Consider the following 20,222-nt stretch of genomic DNA (forward strand, 5'->3'; position numbering starts at 1 on the left):
ACTCTGCACTGTAACTTTTAACTCTTTTTATATTTTTACTTTATTTATTTAAATTAATTTCAATTGAATTATTTTTATTTGAACACATGTTCAGATTTAATAATTTCAGTGATTTTTAAGTCTTCTATTTTAATGTTTCTTTTCGGCGAATTTCAAGTTTGCACCTCTGATGTTGATTTTATCGATGTATTGTTACTTTGTGGTTTTTATCTCTACTTTGTAAAACTTTAAATAAAATGTATTAAGATGTAGAATCATCTTTCAGTGGATCGACTTTTAAAATAGACAAATAAATCTAGCTAATTATTTTGGCAGGTTTATTTTTCTTGAATCAAGACAGTTTGACTTTATCTAAGAATATTTAACTTCTTTGCAGTAGGGTTTTTTTGCGAGAGGTGAACATGGACTGAAGACAGGAAGTGAGAGTGATGTAAATGTCTGAGGATGAAAGAGTTGTAGAAAAGCAGAACAGAGCTCTTTGTCTGTGCTGCCTCTGACAAAGAGCTGCTAAACTGCCTTTCACTGTTTTTATAGCAATGACATTAAAGATCTATTCTTTTATTTTCTGTTGTAATGATCCGAGGGATAATTAGAAAAAATATGACCTCTGCTCATCAAGCTCCATCTTTGAAATCAGCTGCTACTCTGTAAACTGGATTTCTATTTAAAGAAACACAAACTCAGTGATATGGTTTATCATGATGAGTCTGATCACTCAACTCTTTGACTGGTGAACACTGTGATGTCACTGCTGAAACAATAAACTGATGAGTCCTACAACACATCATGAAGCTCTGAGACAAGATATGAGTCTTTAAACAACAGAGTCAGAACATTAACTTCACTTTCACATCTCACCTTCCATCAGCAGGACGTCCATCTTTAAAGTGAATAATAAGACCTTTAGACCGGTCACTCTTCATGGACACACAGCTGGGTCCAGGAGAGTCTGGTCTCTGTCTCTGCATCCTGATACAAACAAACAGCTGGTTAATGAAAGCTTTTAGAACAAAGATCATTTTTAATCAGATTGTTCCAGTTCAAACTAGCAGATGGATAATCAGTGATCAGGAGGCAGAGCTGAAGTTCTCCACAGCTCTCTCTGTTTCTATTAGAACAGTATCTCACTCAGAATACAGACAACACTGTGTCTGTCCTCAGATTCTTTAGACTGATGAAATCAAAGTTAACAGAAGAAGACTCAAACATAAACACAGCTCAGAAAGATCACACCAGGAACAATAAAGGTTAGAAGTCCAACCTGCATTTTCAGAGAGAAAGAACTCAGGCTAGCTACAGACAGATGTTCATGAAGATACTACCAGTGACCACCAGGGGGGGCAGAAGGACAACCTGAGAGAGTGATCTGTAGGAACAGGAGACTGGCTGGACCTCTGAAAGAGAACCATGAACAAGCCGAGGCCAGACTGTTTATTGGGAAACAGGAGCAGGTGAGGGACAGACTGTGGACTGAAAACAGATGTTGACCAGGCTGTCGACGTGGAACGAGGCAGGATTGGTGTTTGGTTAAAGGACTTCTTCTGTGTCCCCCACATGAAAATAACTTTACAATTCATATTCTATAACTTAAAAGAATATAATCTTGTTAAGTATGTTTAGTATTAGAAAAGCTTATATTAATAAAATACAGTATATCTAACTTTGACTTAATTAGATATTCTGGTTAACATCGAGCTAGATTGAACCTGAAAGGAGCTACAACAATGGTTTATCATATCTCAGCAGAGGAACAAGATTGTTTTCTTTATTATGAGGATAAGACCACTTAGAGAACTTCTGGATTCAAGAAAGTTCAAAAAGGACACAAGTTAAAGTTTGTTCATAGAGAGCAGGAATCCTTCCTCTGTCCCTGATGATTATAAAAGTGTTCTTGTCCTGAATACTGGACTCAGGGTAGTTAATGAAGCTCTTTTAAATCCAGGTTGAAGACTCACCTGTTTACAGCCTTTCATTAAACAGCTTTAATAAGATTTTAAACTTTAACTCTGCACTGTAACTTTTAACTCTTTTTATATTTTTACTTTATTTATTTAAATTAATTTCAATTGAATTATTTTTATTTGAACACATGTTCAGATTTAATAATTTCAGTGATTTTTAAGTCTTCTATTTTAATGTTTCTTTTCGGCGAATTTCAAGTTTGCACCCCTGATGTTGATTTTATCGATGTATTGTTACTTTGCTGTTTTTATCTCTACTTTGTAACACTTTAAATAAAATGTATTAAGATGTAGAATCATATTTTAGTGGCTCGACTTTTAAAATAGACAAATAAATCTAGCTAATTATTTTGGCAGGTTTATTTTTCTTGAATCAAGACAATTTGACTTTATCTAAGAATATTTAACTTCTTTGCAGTAGGGTTTTTTTGCGAGAGGTGAACATGGACTGAAGACAGGAAGTGAGAGTGATGTAAATGTCTGAGGATGAAAGAGTTGTAGAAAAGCAGAACAGAGCTCTTTGTCTGTGCTGCCTCTGACAAAGAGCTGCTAAACTGCCTTTCACTGTTTTTATAGCAATGACATTAAAGATCTATTCTTTTATTTTCTGTTGTAATGATCCGAGGGATAATTAGAAAAAATATGACCTCTGCTCATCAAGCTCCATCTTTGAAATCAGCTGCTACTCTGTAAACTGGATTTCTATTTAAAGAAACACAAACTCAGTGATATGGTTTATCATGATGAGTCTGATCACTCAACTCTTTGACTGGTGAACACTGTGATGTCACTGCTGAAACAATAAACTGATGAGTCCTACAACACATCATGAAGCTCTGAGACAAGATATGAGTCTTTAAACAACAGAGTCAGAACATTAACTTCACTTTCACATCTCACCTTCCATCAGCAGGACGTCCATCTTTAAAGTGAATAATAAGACCTTTAGACCGGTCACTCTTCATGGACACACAGCTGGGTCCAGGAGAGTCTGGTCTCTGTCTCTGCATCCTGATACAAACAAACAGCTGGTTAATGAAAGCTTTTAGAACAAAGATCATTTTTAATCAGATTGTTCCAGTTCAAACTAGCAGATGGATAATCAGTGATCAGGAGGCAGAGCTGAAGTTCTCCACAGCTCTCTCTGTTTCTATTAGAACAGTATCTCACTCAGAATACAGACAACACTGTGTCTGTCCTCAGATTCTTTAGACTGATGAAATCAAAGTTAACAGAAGAAGACTCAAACATAAACACAGCTCAGAAAGATGACACCAGGAACAATAAAGGTTAGAAGTCAAACCTGCATTTTCAGAGAAAAAGAACTCAGGCTAGCTACAGACAGATGTTCATGAAGAAACTACAAGTGGCCACCAGGGGGGGCAGAAGGACAACCTGAGAGAGTGATCTGTAGGAACAGGAGACTGGCTGGACCTCTGAAAGAGAACCATGAACAAGCCGAGGCCAGACTGTTTATTGGGAAACAGGAGCAGGTGAGGGACAGACTGTGGACTGAAAACAGATGTTGACCAGGCTGTCGACGTGGAACGAGGCAGGATTGGTGTTTGGTTAAAGGACTTCTTCTGTGTCCCCCACATGAAAATAACTTTACAAGTCATATTCTATAACTTAAAAGAATATAATCTTGTTAAGTATGTTTAGTATTAGAAAAGCTTATATTAATAAAATACAGTATATCTAACTTTGACTTAATTAGATATTCTGGTTAACATCGAGCTAGATTGAACCTGAAAGGAGCTATAACAATGGTTTATCATATCTCAGCAGAGGAACAAGATTGTTTTCTTTATTTTGAGGATAAGACCACTTATGGATTCAAGAAAGTTCAAAAAGGACACAAGTTAAAGTTTGTTCATAGAGAGCAGGAATCCTTCCTCTGTCTCTGATGATTATAAAAGTGTTCTTGTCCTGAATACTGGACTCAGTGTAGTTAATGAAGCATGTTATGACTGTGGCTCTTATATTATGAGCTTTCTTATTGAAATGTGTGTCAGTGTAAATTGTTCTACCACCCTGCTGAGGGTTGGTGCTGTTGTCTTTGTCACGTCTCTCTCTCTCTTTGTGCTGCAGGTGAGTAGGATAGAGGGGAAGGTCTGGGCTGTTTAAAGAAGAGAAGGAGGTGTATTCTGAGGGCCTCTGGTGGAGAAGTAGGAGAAACAGGAGGAAAGTACTGGGAGAGGTGAACATGGACTGAAGACAGGAAGTGAGAGTGATGTAAATGTCTGAGGATGAAAGAGTTGTAGAAAAGCAGAACAGAGCTCTTTGTCTGTGCTGCCTCTGACAAAGAGCTGCTAAACTGCCTTTCACTGTTTTTATAGCAATGACATTAAAGATCTATTCTTTTATTTTCTGTTGTAATGATCCGAGGGATAATTAGAAAAAATATGACCTCTGCTCATCAAGCTCCATCTTTGAAATCAGCTGCTACTCTGTAAACTGGATTTCTATTTAAAGAAACACAAACTCAGTGATATGGTTTATCATGATGAGTCTGATCACTCAACTCTCTGACTGGTGAACACTGTGATGTCACTGCCCGGGATTAAAGCAGACAAAAAAAATGTCCAAAAATTCTCAAAGTATAAAACAAGTACAAAAAAACAATTTGAAGGTGTTTTCTATCTAAGAAATAAAATTGACACATTTTTCTTTTTTGAAGCTCAAGATCTAGGCTGACAGATGTGAGCTTGCTTCTTTTTAACAAATTTGACCTACAGTCAAGTGAATTTTATGCCTATATAAATTAACAGGTGCAGCAGGTGAAGCAAGTGAAACTCTGAAAAGTAAATGAAGTTAGGGGGGTCTGGGGGGTTTCTCCCCCAGAGAAAAAATCTAGCTATTCTAACATTCAAATGAGGCTTTTGGAGCATTTTGAGATTATTTCATGATAAATGAGGAACTTGTTTTGACACTAAATAAGAAGCCGACTCTGTTCTTAACCTTAAGCAGTCTAAAGTAGTAACAACACAGAAATACCCTCAAACAAGTTACAGAAGTTAGAGTACAAACGTATCAGACTTTAGTCTGGAGTAACAAATGAATAATAGTTACTTTGCAAAAATGTACCTTTTACAGAATATTAATTATATATTTTTTTAATGCATTAATGTGTTCCTCATTTTGTTGTCATTGCTACAGTTGGATCTAATCCTATTTACATACCTGTAGCTGGATACCTTGTGAATTCACAGGGCATGTAATAAAGATATTTAGACAAATAGTGTATTCATCCTATTTTGCATTATAAATCTGAATCTGAGAAGTAACTAGCAAACAAATTTAAGATTTTCTATAAATTCAGTGGAGTAAGAAGTATATTTTTACTAAGTACAAGAAGGCTTTTTTTAACATTTTTTTTTAACACAGAACTTATTTTATTTTATTTATTTGTTTGTTTATTTAACATGGACATACAGTAACATTGGTGCTGTAACATTTAACCATGCACAAGTTTATAGCAAAATGCTAATTTGCAACACCTGTCCACGGGAGGCTTTTAGAAACAACAGAGATAAAGATAAAAAGAAAAAGAAAACAGTTCAGTTATAAATACAGTGCAGTAATGAATGCAACAGGGATAAAATACTAATGAAGCTTTTAAAGCTAAACATATTGTGTACCTCTAATACACGACAATGGTGCCATCTTATCGTTTTTTTGTCCATGATTTTTAATGATTGGTTATATAGGGATATGATTGGCTTTAAAGTTGTTTGTGAGGCTTGAGACCAAGAACTGATGCAATATGATAGATGTGATAATATCATAGCATGTATATATAGCTGAGCTGTACTAAATGAGAGGTATTTTCTAATGATTCTGAAGCAGTTTAGATTAGATCTCGCTTTTTTACAGGTGTAATCTACGTGTTTTTCGAATCATAGGTGAGTCTAGAACGATCCCTAAGTACTTTACATCTTCAACGACATTGATGGTCTCATTATTTATTTTAACTAAGAATGTTTCTTTATCCCTTTGTTCGAGCATAGAAAAGCATATTGAAACTGTTTTCTTAATATTTAATGTTAAGTTAGAAGACTCAAGCCATTTTGCAATACAGTGCAAGGAGTCATTGAGGTGGGCAGCAGATTGCCTAGCAGATCTTGCAGGTGTGTATATAACCGTATCGTCGGCATACATTTTGCAGCCAACTGCAGGACAGATCTCAGGTAGGTCATTGATGTACATGCTGAATAGCAGCGGACCTAGAACTGACCCCTGGGGTATCCCCATGCTGTTGTTACGGAAGATGGACTTTTGCCCACTGACTCTGACACATTGCACTCTTCCACTTAGGTATGAGTCAAACCACTGCGAAGCCTGATCAGAGAATTGAAATTTAGAAAGTTTGGATAGCAACACATTGTGGTTAACAGTGTCGAAGGCTTTTTTCAAGTCTAGGAAAACTGCTCCCACAACAGAAAGCATTTTATTTTCTCAATAAGATAACATTTTGCAGTCTCAGTAGTATGTTTGGGTCTAAATCCGAATTGTTTTTGATGCAGCAAGTGGTTTGTCTCAAGATGTAGTACGAGTTGCTCTGCAACAACTTTTTCTAATATCTTGGACACAACTGGGAGAATGGCAATGGGTCTATAATTACATGTCAAGTCTGGCTCAACACTTTTGTAAATTGGACTGATAATGGCTTTTTTCCAGCTCTCAGGGAAAGTTTTTGTTTGAATTGACATATTCACCAGATGTGTTATTGGCTTAAGTAATTGAGTTCTATGATATTTGATCAGTTCACCGTCCAAATCATGAATATCCCTAGTCTTTGAGTTGTTCAGGTTACTCATGATCTTACTGACTTTTTCCAAAGTTACTTCTTTGATGTAAAATCCATTTTGAGTTTTCTGACTGAGTGTGTCTGGTCTTAACTCGACAGGTTTGAAGTTTTTGGATAGTTCCTGAACTGATTCTATAAAGAAAGCATTAAACTCACTTGCAACCGATGCGTTGTCTGAATTAAATGTGTTGTTTATTGTTAAACCCTTAATTCTATGATGTTTTGAGGCATTGGAGTTGATTTAAGTGTTAATGTGCTTCCACAGTGCAGAGCTATTGCCTTTGGACTCTTCAATAAGCTTTGAAAAATAATTCATCTGAGCCCTGCGTAGTTCAGCTACAACTTTGTTTCTTAAGCCAGTATAAATTAAATGATCAGTGTTAGTTTTAGAGATAAGACATTTTGTAAGAGCAAAGTCACGTCTTTTCATTAATTGCCAAAGGTCTTGACTAAACCATGGGAGCGAGTTTCTTCTTGGTCTGCTCTTCCATGTTTTAGTGTGTTTGTCAATTAATCCAGTGATAGCTGTTGTAAAATGATCACAGCATTTGTCCACGTTATGTGTTTGTGGGGTGAGAAAGGCTCCACTGGAAAGGCAGATGTATTACCCAAAGTGCTAGTCAGCTGTCGAGTTGGGCCTGGATTTAAGTGCACATCGCCGGCAAGTAGAAGAAGAGTAAACAAAATCCGAGCAGCTCTCCAGCCCGCGTCTGGTGGCTCGCCCCGAACTCGCTGCTGCATGTCGGCCACCGTGGTGGAAAAGGGAGGCGATAGCCATGTAGCCATGACCATAGAAGTTAATCCGTGGTTTGATGGATAATAATCCCATTGGATCTATGATGCAACTTTGGGCTTTGAGGCTGAGTTTTGCGATCGGGTCTTGCGCATGGTCACAGGTGTACACCAGAGGAAGCAGCAGCAGTCATGTTGGGTCAGTGTGAGGACACAGAGGAGGGGGTCCCTCCTGCTGGAAGAGCTGCACTTATTTATTGACTCCTCGACACTCACATATTGAGATCCAGTTTCTGTGGTGCAGTGCTGCACTGAGAGTTTACTTTAGGAGAGAAGCTGGACTCACTTTTCTGGGAGTATCAGTTTTTCTTACAGTCACAGTACAGAAACATAACTCCCCCTCCCATTGGCTCAAGCAGAATTCTCCAGAGAATATCCTGCTGCGTTCTCAGCTCACTCTGATTTGCTGCTGAAAAAATGACTCGGGGTCTGAGAGGAGAAACTCTGGGTGAAGTTCGAGCAAAACATTTCTGCTCGTGTGAAAGCACTATAAATCTAAGGTATGATGTTCTATAGTGTGAACACATGGAGAGGCTCTCTGAGGGAGAACTTTCTGATCATCATTCTCTGTTTGGATTCTACTTCATGCACTGTGCTCACCTTATTTACATTCAGATACATGTTATTTTATATTGGAAGCCCACCAGCTGTCATTCAACATTTAATGATGACGGTTCAACAAAAAGTTAAAAGCTTTTAGTTACCGTGGCTTTAAAAGCTATTATAAAAAGTTTTCATACAATCACAAATGATCAGATAGAAGAGTCTGTTTACCTCTTCAACAGAGCTCTGAGCATGGTTTGAAGAAACGTATGATGTCATGAATAAACATTCTCATGTCTCTTCAGGGTTTAACTTCTCACCCTCTCTCCTGTTTTTTTTATCTGTAAGGATCTGAATGCTCTGACATTTCTCCTCTCCTCGTGCTGTCATGGCGTGCAGTGAGTGAGAGGTGGAGCGAGCCCGAGAGAGTCCCCCTCCCCCTTCATCTGTCAGAGTAGAAGTGGTTTCCTGATGTTGACTCACTTCCTCTTACCCAGAGAGGAAGGGGGAAGGGGGGGGGGACGTATCAGGAAGTTGGGTGTTATAAGCTGCAGCAACTTAACACATCTCAGACGTGTGAAAATAAATACAGAAAAAAGTGTAAATAAAGCACTTCAAACTTTGAGTATGACTCTTAATACTTCATTAAAACATGATTCACTGGTTCCCCTCCCCACCGTTGGGTCAGTGGTGGTCAGGCCCATACTGACGCCCTGCTGCGGGGTTTCCTTTTTTGTTCTGCATGGAAGGGGACCCTAACCACCCCACATAGCCTAAAGCCCCTCCGGGTAGCCAAACCGGAGTTCAAGAGATTTCTGTATGTGTGAAAAGAGTTTAACTGTCCGGTTAGCATGTTAGCACGTTAGCATGTTAGCATAGCCTGCGTGCTAAACTGAGAGTCATCGTGTTCCCTTTACTTCTACTGTAATAAGAGCAGCTAATGAACCTGGTGGCTAACTGTTAGCTTACAGCTCTTTTGAGACTTAAATTAAACAGAGAGTCTGAACAACAGTGAAAAGAGTCTCTTACCTTCAACCAGAGGATTATAATATTTTACAGGACTCTGCCTTCAACACGGAGAACAGAACTGCGTCACCACTGGAGAAAGTGAAAGTATAATGTATAAACAGGAAATAGCACAGGATGTTTATCACCATGGCAACAGGGTTTCAAAGGTCACAGCCTTCATTGGAGATAAGAGTGTGATTAAACATTTAATAAAACACTGATGATGATGATTCAGTTCTACTCCTTCAATCTGAACTTCATGAGGGCAGAGAGGTTCAAATCTTCCTTCTACAGTTGGTGTGTCTGTGAGGTGAATAAAGGTGAACCAGGTGAATAAAGATGTCCACCTGTTGAACTCCACACTTCCTCCTCCTTGTTGTCACTCTGTTCTTCTATTAAACTGTAACACCAATAAAACTTATCCACTCTGAAGTTGCTCTGTGATATTTTCCTCCACAGTGTAATGAATTAAAAAAGAATGAAAAGTTAAACTGTAGACAAACATGATCAGTATCTGTAATCTTCATCTTTTTGACCGTTTAATTAAAGTTAAATATTTATTCTCTGCTGGTCTTGATGTAATCCTCATTTCAGAATAAGCAGGGCTCAAATTAAACAGATTGGTACTCAACGTGTGAGCTGTAACAATCCAGAGGAACCTCCAAGACCCGAGAGCTCAGGAGCTCCCAGGAAACAATGTGTTTGTTTGTTTGTTTGTTTGTATCCCTGTTAGCTTCCCCCGTTAACAACATCATATCTACAACAACTAAAGAATAATAAAGACGTTTTACAGAAATGAACAAAAGAAACAGACAAAACGTTTACAGCGTCTAACAGATAAACACGGTGACACAGAAAGGCTCATCGTCCCTTCAGTACTGACTAAAGCTTCTCTGTACAAAATGTTTTTTTAAACTGTATACAGGGTTTTGACTTGTTGGTGAATTGTCTCTGTACGTTACTGAGCGTTGAGATGATGATGAACGACCTCCCACAGCTCGTTGGATGATGGTGTGTATCAGTACTGAAAGATAATCTGACAAGTTAAAAGAGTTTTATTTGTTATTACGTTCAGTAAGAAAACCATCAGTGAATACAATAATCTGTGTTTGACTTCTAACCAACAGACATTTGATGTGAAACCACAGGAGAGAGAGAGCAGCTTTATTCTGGACCTGTTGTGATTATTTAATGTTACTTGTTACTTTAGCATTCATGTTGTGGAGTTTGCAAAGCGGTTTTGTAAATGCATTCTCCTGACCCCTCCCAGCCACCGTAGATTTAAACTTGAAGATGAAGTCGGAGTGTAAAATGTAAAATGTGCTGAAACAAGTCAAACAGACACATCGTCACGTCTCCACCTTCATCTCAGGGTCTATTAAATCATTTAATTGTAACATAGATGTCACATGGCGTTGGTGGTATAGTGGTTAGCATAGCTACCTTCCACGCGGAGGCCAGCCGCGTGTAGCCGTAGAGGACAAATCCACGAACCGGAGGCGCTTCACGTTTGAGCAGGTTCAAATCCAGCTTGACCCAAAAAAAAATCCAATATTTGGACCAGAATAATTAACGCAGACATTTTCCTCAGCATTGTCCTGTTTATACAATAATGATTAAATAAATGTTGAATCATTTATTATTATATATATCTTTGTTGTACTCCTTTAACCTCATGATGTTCTAATAAAACAGAATACTCTGTGCTGCTATGACGGTCCCTCCTTCCCTCTAAACACCTGAGCGATGACTTTGATCATCCTGATTAATTCAATTAATCAGAACCGCTTCATAAGACCCGTTTCTCTCACGGTGCCGTATTTAACCCGCCGGTAAACAGACGTTTTATAAAGGGGTTCGTTTCACTCACGTGATGTACACACATAGGCTGCACACACACACATAGAGATCTGTACACTCACGGCCATCCAGACGCCTCAGAGACACAGATCGTGCAGGGCCGAACTCGGCCTCTTTAGACAATAGACCATGCCAGATCTTTGTTATGTGTGCGCCATCGTAAGGGCGACCACGTGGGTATGAAGCCATCTCCCACAAGACATCTACACTTTTACTCCTCCTCCACAAGTTTTGCTTGATAATGTTTGTTGCTTAGATTAGTTTATGATCGTGATTTGTTTGATGAAGTTCATTGATTTTGGATTGATGTTGCTTTGTTTAAATAAATTCTGTTATAATTTAAGAGAGCAGTTGTTTGTGATTACTGGTGTATTTACATTGTGATATAAGCTGGGTGCGAAGGCTTTGTGTATGGATTTCACGCCTTCAATTTATTAAATACAGTTATTAATTATTAATAATATGAATAATTAAATAACTAATTTGAGACTGATTTGAGTGATATTTTGGTTATTTTTCCCTGATTTCAGGGTGGTGCCCCCGAGTTGATTAAACATAGTTTAATGATATTGTTATTTATATTGTTAATAATTAAATATAATTCTTAAAGTATAACTAAAGTTGACTTGATAAAATCCCTTGTCGTTCCACTGCTAACTGTCCTCTTGCTCCTGCACCCTGCCGCCTCCTTGGTTCAAATTAGATGCTTTGTCGGCCTGGGCCGCTGCTGCGTTTGCCTGAGCCCTATTGGTTGAGCAGACGTTAGCTTCACTGCTGGTGTCACATGCTCCTGCTGGAGGTGGCGAGACACCAACAGATGTCTCTGTCCTCGCTTCTTTACGAACAAAAACGCTTGCAATAGCAGCTACATTTTGAATAGTGGTTGTGCCGCTATTGTTTTTTTCTTTGGTTTTTGTTTATCTACCACCACGTAGCTGATGCCTGTCCATTTTGAATTGGTCTGATTATGACATCAATGACGAACCAATGATGGCACAGGGAGGGGGAGGGGCCAGGCACTTCTTTATAACCCACACATGAAGTGCCTCTTTGTGTAGTTTTATACTGAAGACATATTGGATGAGTGTTTCCGACTTTACGACAACCACAGCTGAAAGTCACCAGATTACACGGACACTCTTTAAACCATAACACCGTTTCAGACGCCTCACAAAAACACAGTTTTTTGTCTGAAACGCTACCTCCTTTTTAAACTAGGCTACAATAAATATAAAGATTGAATAAATGATAAATGATAAAGATGAAAGTTACATTTTATTTATTGACTATTTGGATCCCCATGAGCCACTACCTAGGTAGCAGATACTCTTCCTGATCCACTCGTACAAATATGAATTAAAATCCACACAAATTAAAAATCCACACAATTTAAATCATTAAAAGTCCAAGATGGAACAGAAAAGAGAAAAATATAAATCAATGACAGCACAACAACAGGCAAAGTACAAATCAAGAACAACCTACTGCAAGTCAGAAAGGTAATCTCTCATATGTTCACGTTATATCGATGCATTAAATGAAATACAGCGTTGGACAAATCTTGTCATTATTGGTCCAACTTAAAACTAAACAACAACTAAGAAGTACATTTACATTTTTGGATGAAGGATTCTCTCGTAGAAAGATCTTGTTTTATCTCAACATGGTGTTTCTTGAAGATGTTACATATCACAGGATTGAAGGTTAAAGAGATCAAACATAATCAAAGTGATGAAATCAGAATAATTCATTAGTTTGAAACAGAGTGAACAGAGTCAGCTGATCTTCAGTCAGCAGAGTTTCTCAGACTGACACAGAGACACTGAAGAACCAGGAGACCTGATCCTAAACCCAGGATAGAGAGGTTCAGTGAATGTGGTGTTGAAGGTGTGGAGGTGGATCAGTGTGTCAGAGGAGACTCTGTAGAAGGACAGAGAGCCAGCAGGACAGTCCACATACACTGCTACTCTGTTAGAGACAGAGGAGGAGGAGGAGGAGGAGGAGGAGGAAGAGGTCTTTGTTTCTCTGTTATTGTGACGATAGGACACACAGCTTGCTGGGTCCTTGTCTTTCTTGTGAATGAGAGATATAGAAGCTTGCATGAGCGTGGGTGGCAAGGTGCCCTGGTGGTATGATTGGTTAAACATTCCGAGTAGGAGTGGAGCAAGCAGGTCAGAAAACCATTTAAAAAACTCCACAGGATACCCGTCAGGGCCTGGTGATTTGCCACTGCGCATTGAACTAATGGCCTCTTTGATTTCAGAGAGTGTTAAAGGGGCATCTAGTGTCTGACTATCATTCGGCGAAACTTTTGGTAAAATTAATTTATCAAAGAAATTACATAACTGACTTTCATCGTTAGAGGACACGGAGGTATACAGCTTAGAATAAAATGACCTAAATATGTTGTTTATCCTATCTGGGTCAGAGGTTAAAGAACCTGACTCGTCTCGTGTCTGGGTGATCTGGTTGGAAGCCAATCTGGCCTTTAGTTGGTGGACCAGAAGGCGACTCGCCTTGTCAACATGTTCGTACATAGACCCACGAGAGCGGAGGAGGAGACGTTCAGCTTCTGTAGTGAGAAGAAGGTCAAGCTCTGTTTGGAGTCCTAGCCTTTCTTTGTACAAGTCAGGTGATTGGGAAGTCGACAGTAAGACATCAAGATTAGCTATAGATTTTTCTAATTCCCTCTGGCGAGCCCTGCGCAGCTTGTTCGCATGAGACGTGTACGAGATAATTCTACCTCTAATGAAAGCCTTCAGGGTTTCCCACAATAATGAGGGGGAGGTTTCATCATTCTTATTAGTTTCGCAGAAAAAACTAATCGAATCAGCAATGTATTTGCAAAAGTTTACATCGGCCAGCAATAGTGGGTCTAGGCGCCAAACTCTGAATTCCTTTGGTCTGAGGTCAAAGCGGAGGTCCAGAATCACAGTAGAATGATCAGACACAGTAATAAGAGAGTATTGGGTGGAAATAATTGACGGAATAAGTGTTTTATCAACCAAAAAATAGTCTATCCGAGAAAACGATCGGTGAGCGTGCAAGAAAAAGGAATATTGTCTGGTAGAGGGGTGCGAAAACCTCCAGGGATCGACATAACCATATTGATCCATAAAGGCCGAAAGGGTCTGTGACATTTTTTAAGATTTGCATGGAATATTGAATTTCAGTCCCTCAAGGTTCTCCTCTGCTCCAACCATCAACCCCCAACACTCCCCTCTCCCCAGCAAAGTTTGACATATCTCCTCCTGGGGCATTCCAAGGCGTTCCAAGGCTAGATGGGACATATAATCCCTCCAGCAAACTCTGGGTCTACTCCGATACTTAAACTTCTTCACTTGGGGTAAGGCTGACTCCCCACCTGGAGAGAGCAATCTGTTTTCCAGCAGAGAACCATGGCCTCAGACTTAGAGGTGCTAACCCTCGTCCCAGCCGTTTAGCACTTGGCTGCAAACTGTCCCAATGCCTGCTGGAGGTCCCAGCATGAGGAAGACAACAAACCACATCATCTTCAAAAAGCAGAGATGAGATTTTTCACCTTGGGTTTCTGTCCAGGAAAATCACAAACACAAGGGGCAACCCTGGCAAGGCCAAAACCCATTGGGAACGAGTCTGACTTTGTGCTGAGGAGGCGGACACAGCTCCCACTTGTGTCATACAGGAACCGGATGGCTTGTAGCAACGGCCCCGGGACCACGTATTCCCGCAGTAGCCCCCACATTATCATCTGAGGGACACGGTCCAAAGCCTTCTCCAAGTCCACAAAACACTGGATGAGCAAATTCCCATTCCCAAGACAGCCCAACAATGTCCAGAGCCTTTAGCATCTCCAGGCATCTCATCCACACACACACATATATATATTTATATATGCGCATTCATATAAATGCACAAACGTGAATGATTGATAGACACTTGTGTAATATTTGAGAAGAACTGAGGAGAGGGGTGGACAGATTTTCTAAAATGGCTAATTTTGTCCCTCTGCCAAAGCTTCCTTCTGACATGGAGATGGCAGAGGTCATGTTATCTCATGTTTTTCAGCTGTATGTAAACCCTCAGGATGTTGTGTCAGACCAGGGGCCCCCAGTTTGCCTCTTGGTTTTGGAAGGAGTTCTATAGACTCTTTGGGGCCACAGCTAGTCTGTCCTCTTGTTTCTACCTGGAAGACTACAATCAGGAGCTTGAGACCAGACTCCACGCTAACCAATCTTAAAAATGTACTATCTTTATAATCTTCAAATGTCAAGCTGGCTTTGTTTGAAGTGGCCGGAGAAGGAGCGAGCAGGCTGCAGCAGCTGAGATTTTAAAAGCTTCAGTGTCAGCATTCGGTCACTACCGTCATGGCAATTCTCTTTTCTCCCTCCACTCAGCAGCAACATCCATCACCACCAGATTAACCTAGACACACTACTGACACAGATACACACCCACACACTGCAGGGGCAGAGACAGGGGTGCACATTTCACTATTGACATGATCAATACATAATGAGGTCGTGTTGGGTCAATACCTCATGTAAATGAATCCATCTGTTACACAATAACATCATTTATTATCATGTGAATTAGCATCTTTGCACGTCACACACCAGCACTATTGTCTCATGTAGGCTTGTATATTTAATGTTTTCAATGATTTTATAATATTTCATGTTTTACTTTTCTATATAAAACACAGTCTATCAAAGTCACATTCCTCGTATCTGTGAACATACCTAGCAAATAAAGCTGATTCTGAGTCCAGGATTCTCTTGTACCTCAGAAAGATCTTGTTTAATCTCAACATGGTGTTACAGTATCATTCAAATATAAAAGAAAAACAAATGAACTAAAGTATTTTATTCTTTATGATTTTTCATATCACTGAGGATTGCAGGTAAGAGTGATAAAACATTTACAATCTAAGTGATGAAATCAGAATAATTCATTAGTTTGAAACAGAGTGAACAGAGTCAGCTGATCTTCAGTCAGCAGAGTTTCTCAGACTGACAAAGAGACACTGAAGAACCTGCTAACCAGAGCCTAAACCCAAACCCAGGATAGAGAGGTTCAGTGAATGTGGTGTTGAAGGTGTGGAGGTGGATCAGTGTGTCAGAGGAGACTCTGTAGAAGGACAGAGAGCCAGCAGGACAGTCCACATACACTGCTACTCTGTTAGAGACAGAGGAGGAGGAGGAAGAGGAGGAGGAGGAGGAGGAGAAGATGTTTGTTTTTATGTCATTGTGCCAGACAGAGTAACCTTCATCAGAGCAGAACAGACTCCAGGACTGATCATTATATCCAAACAAACATTCATAACTGTTTCCTCTCCTTCTGATTCCTCTGTAACTCACTGATACATCAACCTCTCCTCTCAACTCAACCTCCCAGTAACAGCGACCAGTCAGACCAGTCCTACACAGCAGCTGAGGCCAGTGTTCAAATCTGTCTGGATGATCAGGATATGACTGAAGCTCCTCCTTCACACGTGTCACCTTCCTGTTGTTGTCAGACAGTTTGAGGTATCTGCTCACTGTGTTTGTGTCCAGTTCCAGCTCACAGGCGTCTGATGGAGAGAACGAGACACAACACAGCTGCAGGTTATCATCTGTTCATTCATCAACAACTTTACTGACACTTACTGAGAGTCAATCAAACTTACAGTTCATATTCAGCACTGAATGATGTTTGGCATTGAAATGTAATAATCCACTTCTAATCTAGTTCAAATGTAGTTACCATGGCAGTCAGGATGAATGGAGATCCAAATCAACAAACACATGCAGTGAATAAAGTCTGACTAATCAAAGTGCAGCACAAAGAAGCTGTGAACCATCTGCTGTCTCCAACTGTTCTGTCCTCAGAGGTCACATTCAGCACAAACAGGAGCCTCATTTCCACTTTCACTGTCACACACAATGTGATGTAGTCACACCCTGAATCATCTGTGTGCTCATCAATCCTTGTGTCTATGGCTGGGGGATCAAACTGTCTCCATAGGACTTTGTACATTTTACTGGATAAAGATGGAACAGCCTATCACACAGAGAGGAGAAGGACACGCCCACTTCACAGTGTAAACTTTAGTTTGAGCTGCAGTAAATAAAGTGGAGGTCTGATCCAAAAACAGAAATCCCAAAGTGGAGCTGAAAGTGAACTCCTGTTCTCCTCCTTGGTGTCATGATGTCACTTCTATGGACGTGAACAGCAGCACCCTCAGCACACATCCTGACAAATATTCACACTACAGATATTCATTTAGATTTATTAGGATCAATATTTAAAACATGATGTGATCATATGTTCATATGAGCCAGCCCTTCTTTAGTGTGTCGACCCGTCAGTGAACAGAAAGGATTAGAACAGTGGTTCTCAAACTGTGGTACGTGTACCACCGGTGGTACGCGGGCTCCCTGTGGTGGTACGCAAAGAAATCTCCACAATGTTTAAAAAAATAAAAAATAAACCTGTTCAGCATAAAACGCCATTTTTTTATTGTTGTCGTGCTCCTATCTTATCTGTCTTGTATCTTTGGGTTGTATTTATATCAAATGTGTTTTCCCCTCTAAATTAATCTAGTTTTTGTAACAAACAACTTTAATCTGCTCAATTTTTGCTCGCGCTCAGACATGAACAACAACAGGAGTACACCTCACGTTTTGAAAAGCTCCACTCGATATTCTGTTATATTTCAGTCCTGAAACAACAGCAAGCAGCTGAATATCTGTTAATGTAGGCCTACATTAACAGATATTCAGTTAATGTAGACCTACATTAACTGATATTCAGTTAATATAGACCTACATTAACAGATATTCAGTTATTTATTGGAGTTCAGTACACAATCAGCAGCAAGCAGCTGAACATTTTTAAAACGGAGCCAGAAGGAGCTTCAGTTGAGATGCATGTATGCTCTCTCTCTCTCTCTCTCTCCCCCTCTCTCTCTCTCAGGCATGCAGCAGGGAAACACTGGAGATTAAATATTCTCAAACAGGTTGTTGGTATAAAGTTGTCATTTTTATTGTGCTGCACTATTTTAGATTTGGGTAAATGTCAGAGTTAGTTTAAGTGTCAGTTCTAGCACTAGCCCTTAGTAGTCCTATAGTGTGGCTGCCAACAGTCAACAATAAATAACCTCCTGATTAAAATGTGTGTAGAAATAGGCCTACAGTGTATTTTAAGATCTACCATAATGGTGGTACTTGGAGAGCCAAATATTTTCGGAGGTGGTACGTAGTCTAAAAAGTTTGAGAACCACTGGTTTAGAAGAAGAAGAGCAGTTTGATCCATCAGACTAATCAGCTGTTTCATGATACTTTATCTGTTCTGATCAACTCTAAACACATATCTATTATTGATCTTCATGGACTCTAATGTCAGATATGTTGGAGTTGGATCACTGTGTTCACTTTGTTTTGATCTGAATTCTAAAATCTTTCAATCAGAGACAAAAACAGAAACTCATTTCTTTAACTTGAGTTCAAAAGTGACGAGTCCTGTCAACAAATACAAACATAGACATTTCATGAAGTTCAGGTGGATTTGATCCAAATGGTTTGATGTAAATAGAGCCAAATGTAATCTGTAATTGTCTTTCATTCATCATTGATGGTTGTCAACACAAACTGTTTCTGTTGTCATTGAAGGAAAGGAGCCTCGAGGGTGGAAGTCACAGAGAGTGATGATAAGAAAGGAGGAAATGAAAACTTGTGATGTGAAATATGAAGCAGTCTAAATGTTTGTGTGTCTGTCCATATCTGAAGTGTTGAAGTGATTGTGATTGAAATTCAAAGTGATTATCCAGTGATAAGATAATCACCATTCATCACATCCAACAGAAATGTATTGTTTAGAGCACACACGTTTTGTGACTTCCAGCTTAAACTGGAACATTATACATTTCTGGATTATCACTTTTATTTCAGTTTATATTTTTTATTGTTTAATATTTCAACTCTCATGAGTTTCCATCACCCCTCACTTTTATCATCACTTTGTGTTACTTCCAGCCCTCATCCAACATGTGCTGCTGTGTTCTGATGAAGAGAAATGAAAACACACTCACACTTCCTCAGACCAGGATTCAGTCTGTGCAGTCCACCATGGTCCAACCTGGAGGAAGAAACCAGATCAGAATATACTTCATACATCTAGATTTAAATCCACCATTAGTTCATCATTCAGAAACAGTGAGACAGCTTCTGTATCTGTCTGTCTCTCGCTAGACTTTCACTCTGCTGCCACACTGGACACTGAAATAACCAGCACTACTTCAGAGTTTGGAATTCTAATATTAATACTGCAGTTGCATTCATGTTGTCTGTTGTTTTTCTGTGGGAGCTTACATGTTTGATATAATGTAAATATGAACTGCTTTTGTTGTCAGTTTGTTCATCAGCAGTGTATTATATTCTATAAAACCATCGTGACAGTCGTATCCCTTACCCATTCATTGTGTATTGAAAGCTGGTTGCACGCTGTGCTGGAAAAGACGGCGACACAGACCAGTGTGGCTGCGCAACTTTTTTTCACATCTTTTCTTCCTCACAAGGTCATAATCATGCATTTACAGAATCAGTGGTATATTGTTCCAGTAAACAGACCTTGTGGAGTTCTCTTTTGATTGAAAGAGTCCTATATTAAAGTTAAAGAGTGACCAGAGGAGTCGGGCAGCGCGACTTGCAAGCTAGGAGTCTGTGCCTCTGCCTCACAACTTTCCCTGCAGGCTGAGAGCTCAACTACCGTACTGTAGCTAGTAGGAGCGCAAACTCCCGAAGGTGAAAAAAACGGGACTTTAAGAGCGACACAGCTGTACAGAAAATGCACGTTGTAGACATCGCTGAACACAATATAAATCGTCACGCAGGAAAACAGTTTAAAGTTTTTATTTCTCTCAAAGAGACCTTAACAACAGGGTGCGTCTTATATACCGGAGTGACTTATATTCTGGATTTTACGGTAAAGTACTGATTTGACGCACTACCCTGGAGGCATGGCGGGCAGCCAGTGCAGTTCGGTGTGCACCACAGTGAATATTTATGAGGTAGGGACTGTCATTCTGACACAGTTGTTGTGCAACATGCTTTTCAATTGCAGCACTCTGGCTAACCACCCTGGAAGCCATAATGTGGCTTCGGCTGGTTTTGTGATCATTCAGAGCAGAGTTCTTCATAGTTTTGCACCGTCTGGTAAATCTGTTACTCATGTTAGCTTTTCTGAAGACGTCACAGAACATTTTGTCATCTTCGCTCTGAAGCCACGGG

The 20,222-nt window shown here is 39.6% G+C and overlaps 1 protein-coding gene across 30 annotated transcripts in view; it reads right to left on the reverse strand.

Annotated features, from left to right (window-relative positions):
• Positions 1-20,222, reverse strand: part of LOC114919286 (NLR family CARD domain-containing protein 3-like) — a 155,238-nt gene that overhangs the window by 29,969 nt on the left and 105,047 nt on the right. For 18 of the 30 annotated variants that reach the window (XM_065960426.1, XM_065960425.1, XM_065960424.1 and 15 more), the window contains 2 exons: positions 2,862-2,972; positions 859-969 (listed from right to left, as the gene is read on the reverse strand). The exons of 11 other annotated variants lie outside the window; for them this stretch is intronic. In XM_065960426.1, the coding sequence (XP_065816498.1) occupies positions 859-969; positions 2,862-2,972 (222 nt within the window). Of the gene's footprint in view, positions 1-858; positions 970-2,861; positions 2,973-9,135; positions 9,154-20,222 lie in introns of those variants that run through there. One more of the 30 variants, XM_065960446.1, reaches the window with a different exon arrangement.

The sequence above is a fragment of the Labrus bergylta genome, chromosome 11, assembly GCF_963930695.1.
Source record: "Labrus bergylta chromosome 11, fLabBer1.1, whole genome shotgun sequence".
Lineage (NCBI taxonomy): Eukaryota > Metazoa > Chordata > Actinopteri > Labriformes > Labridae > Labrus > Labrus bergylta.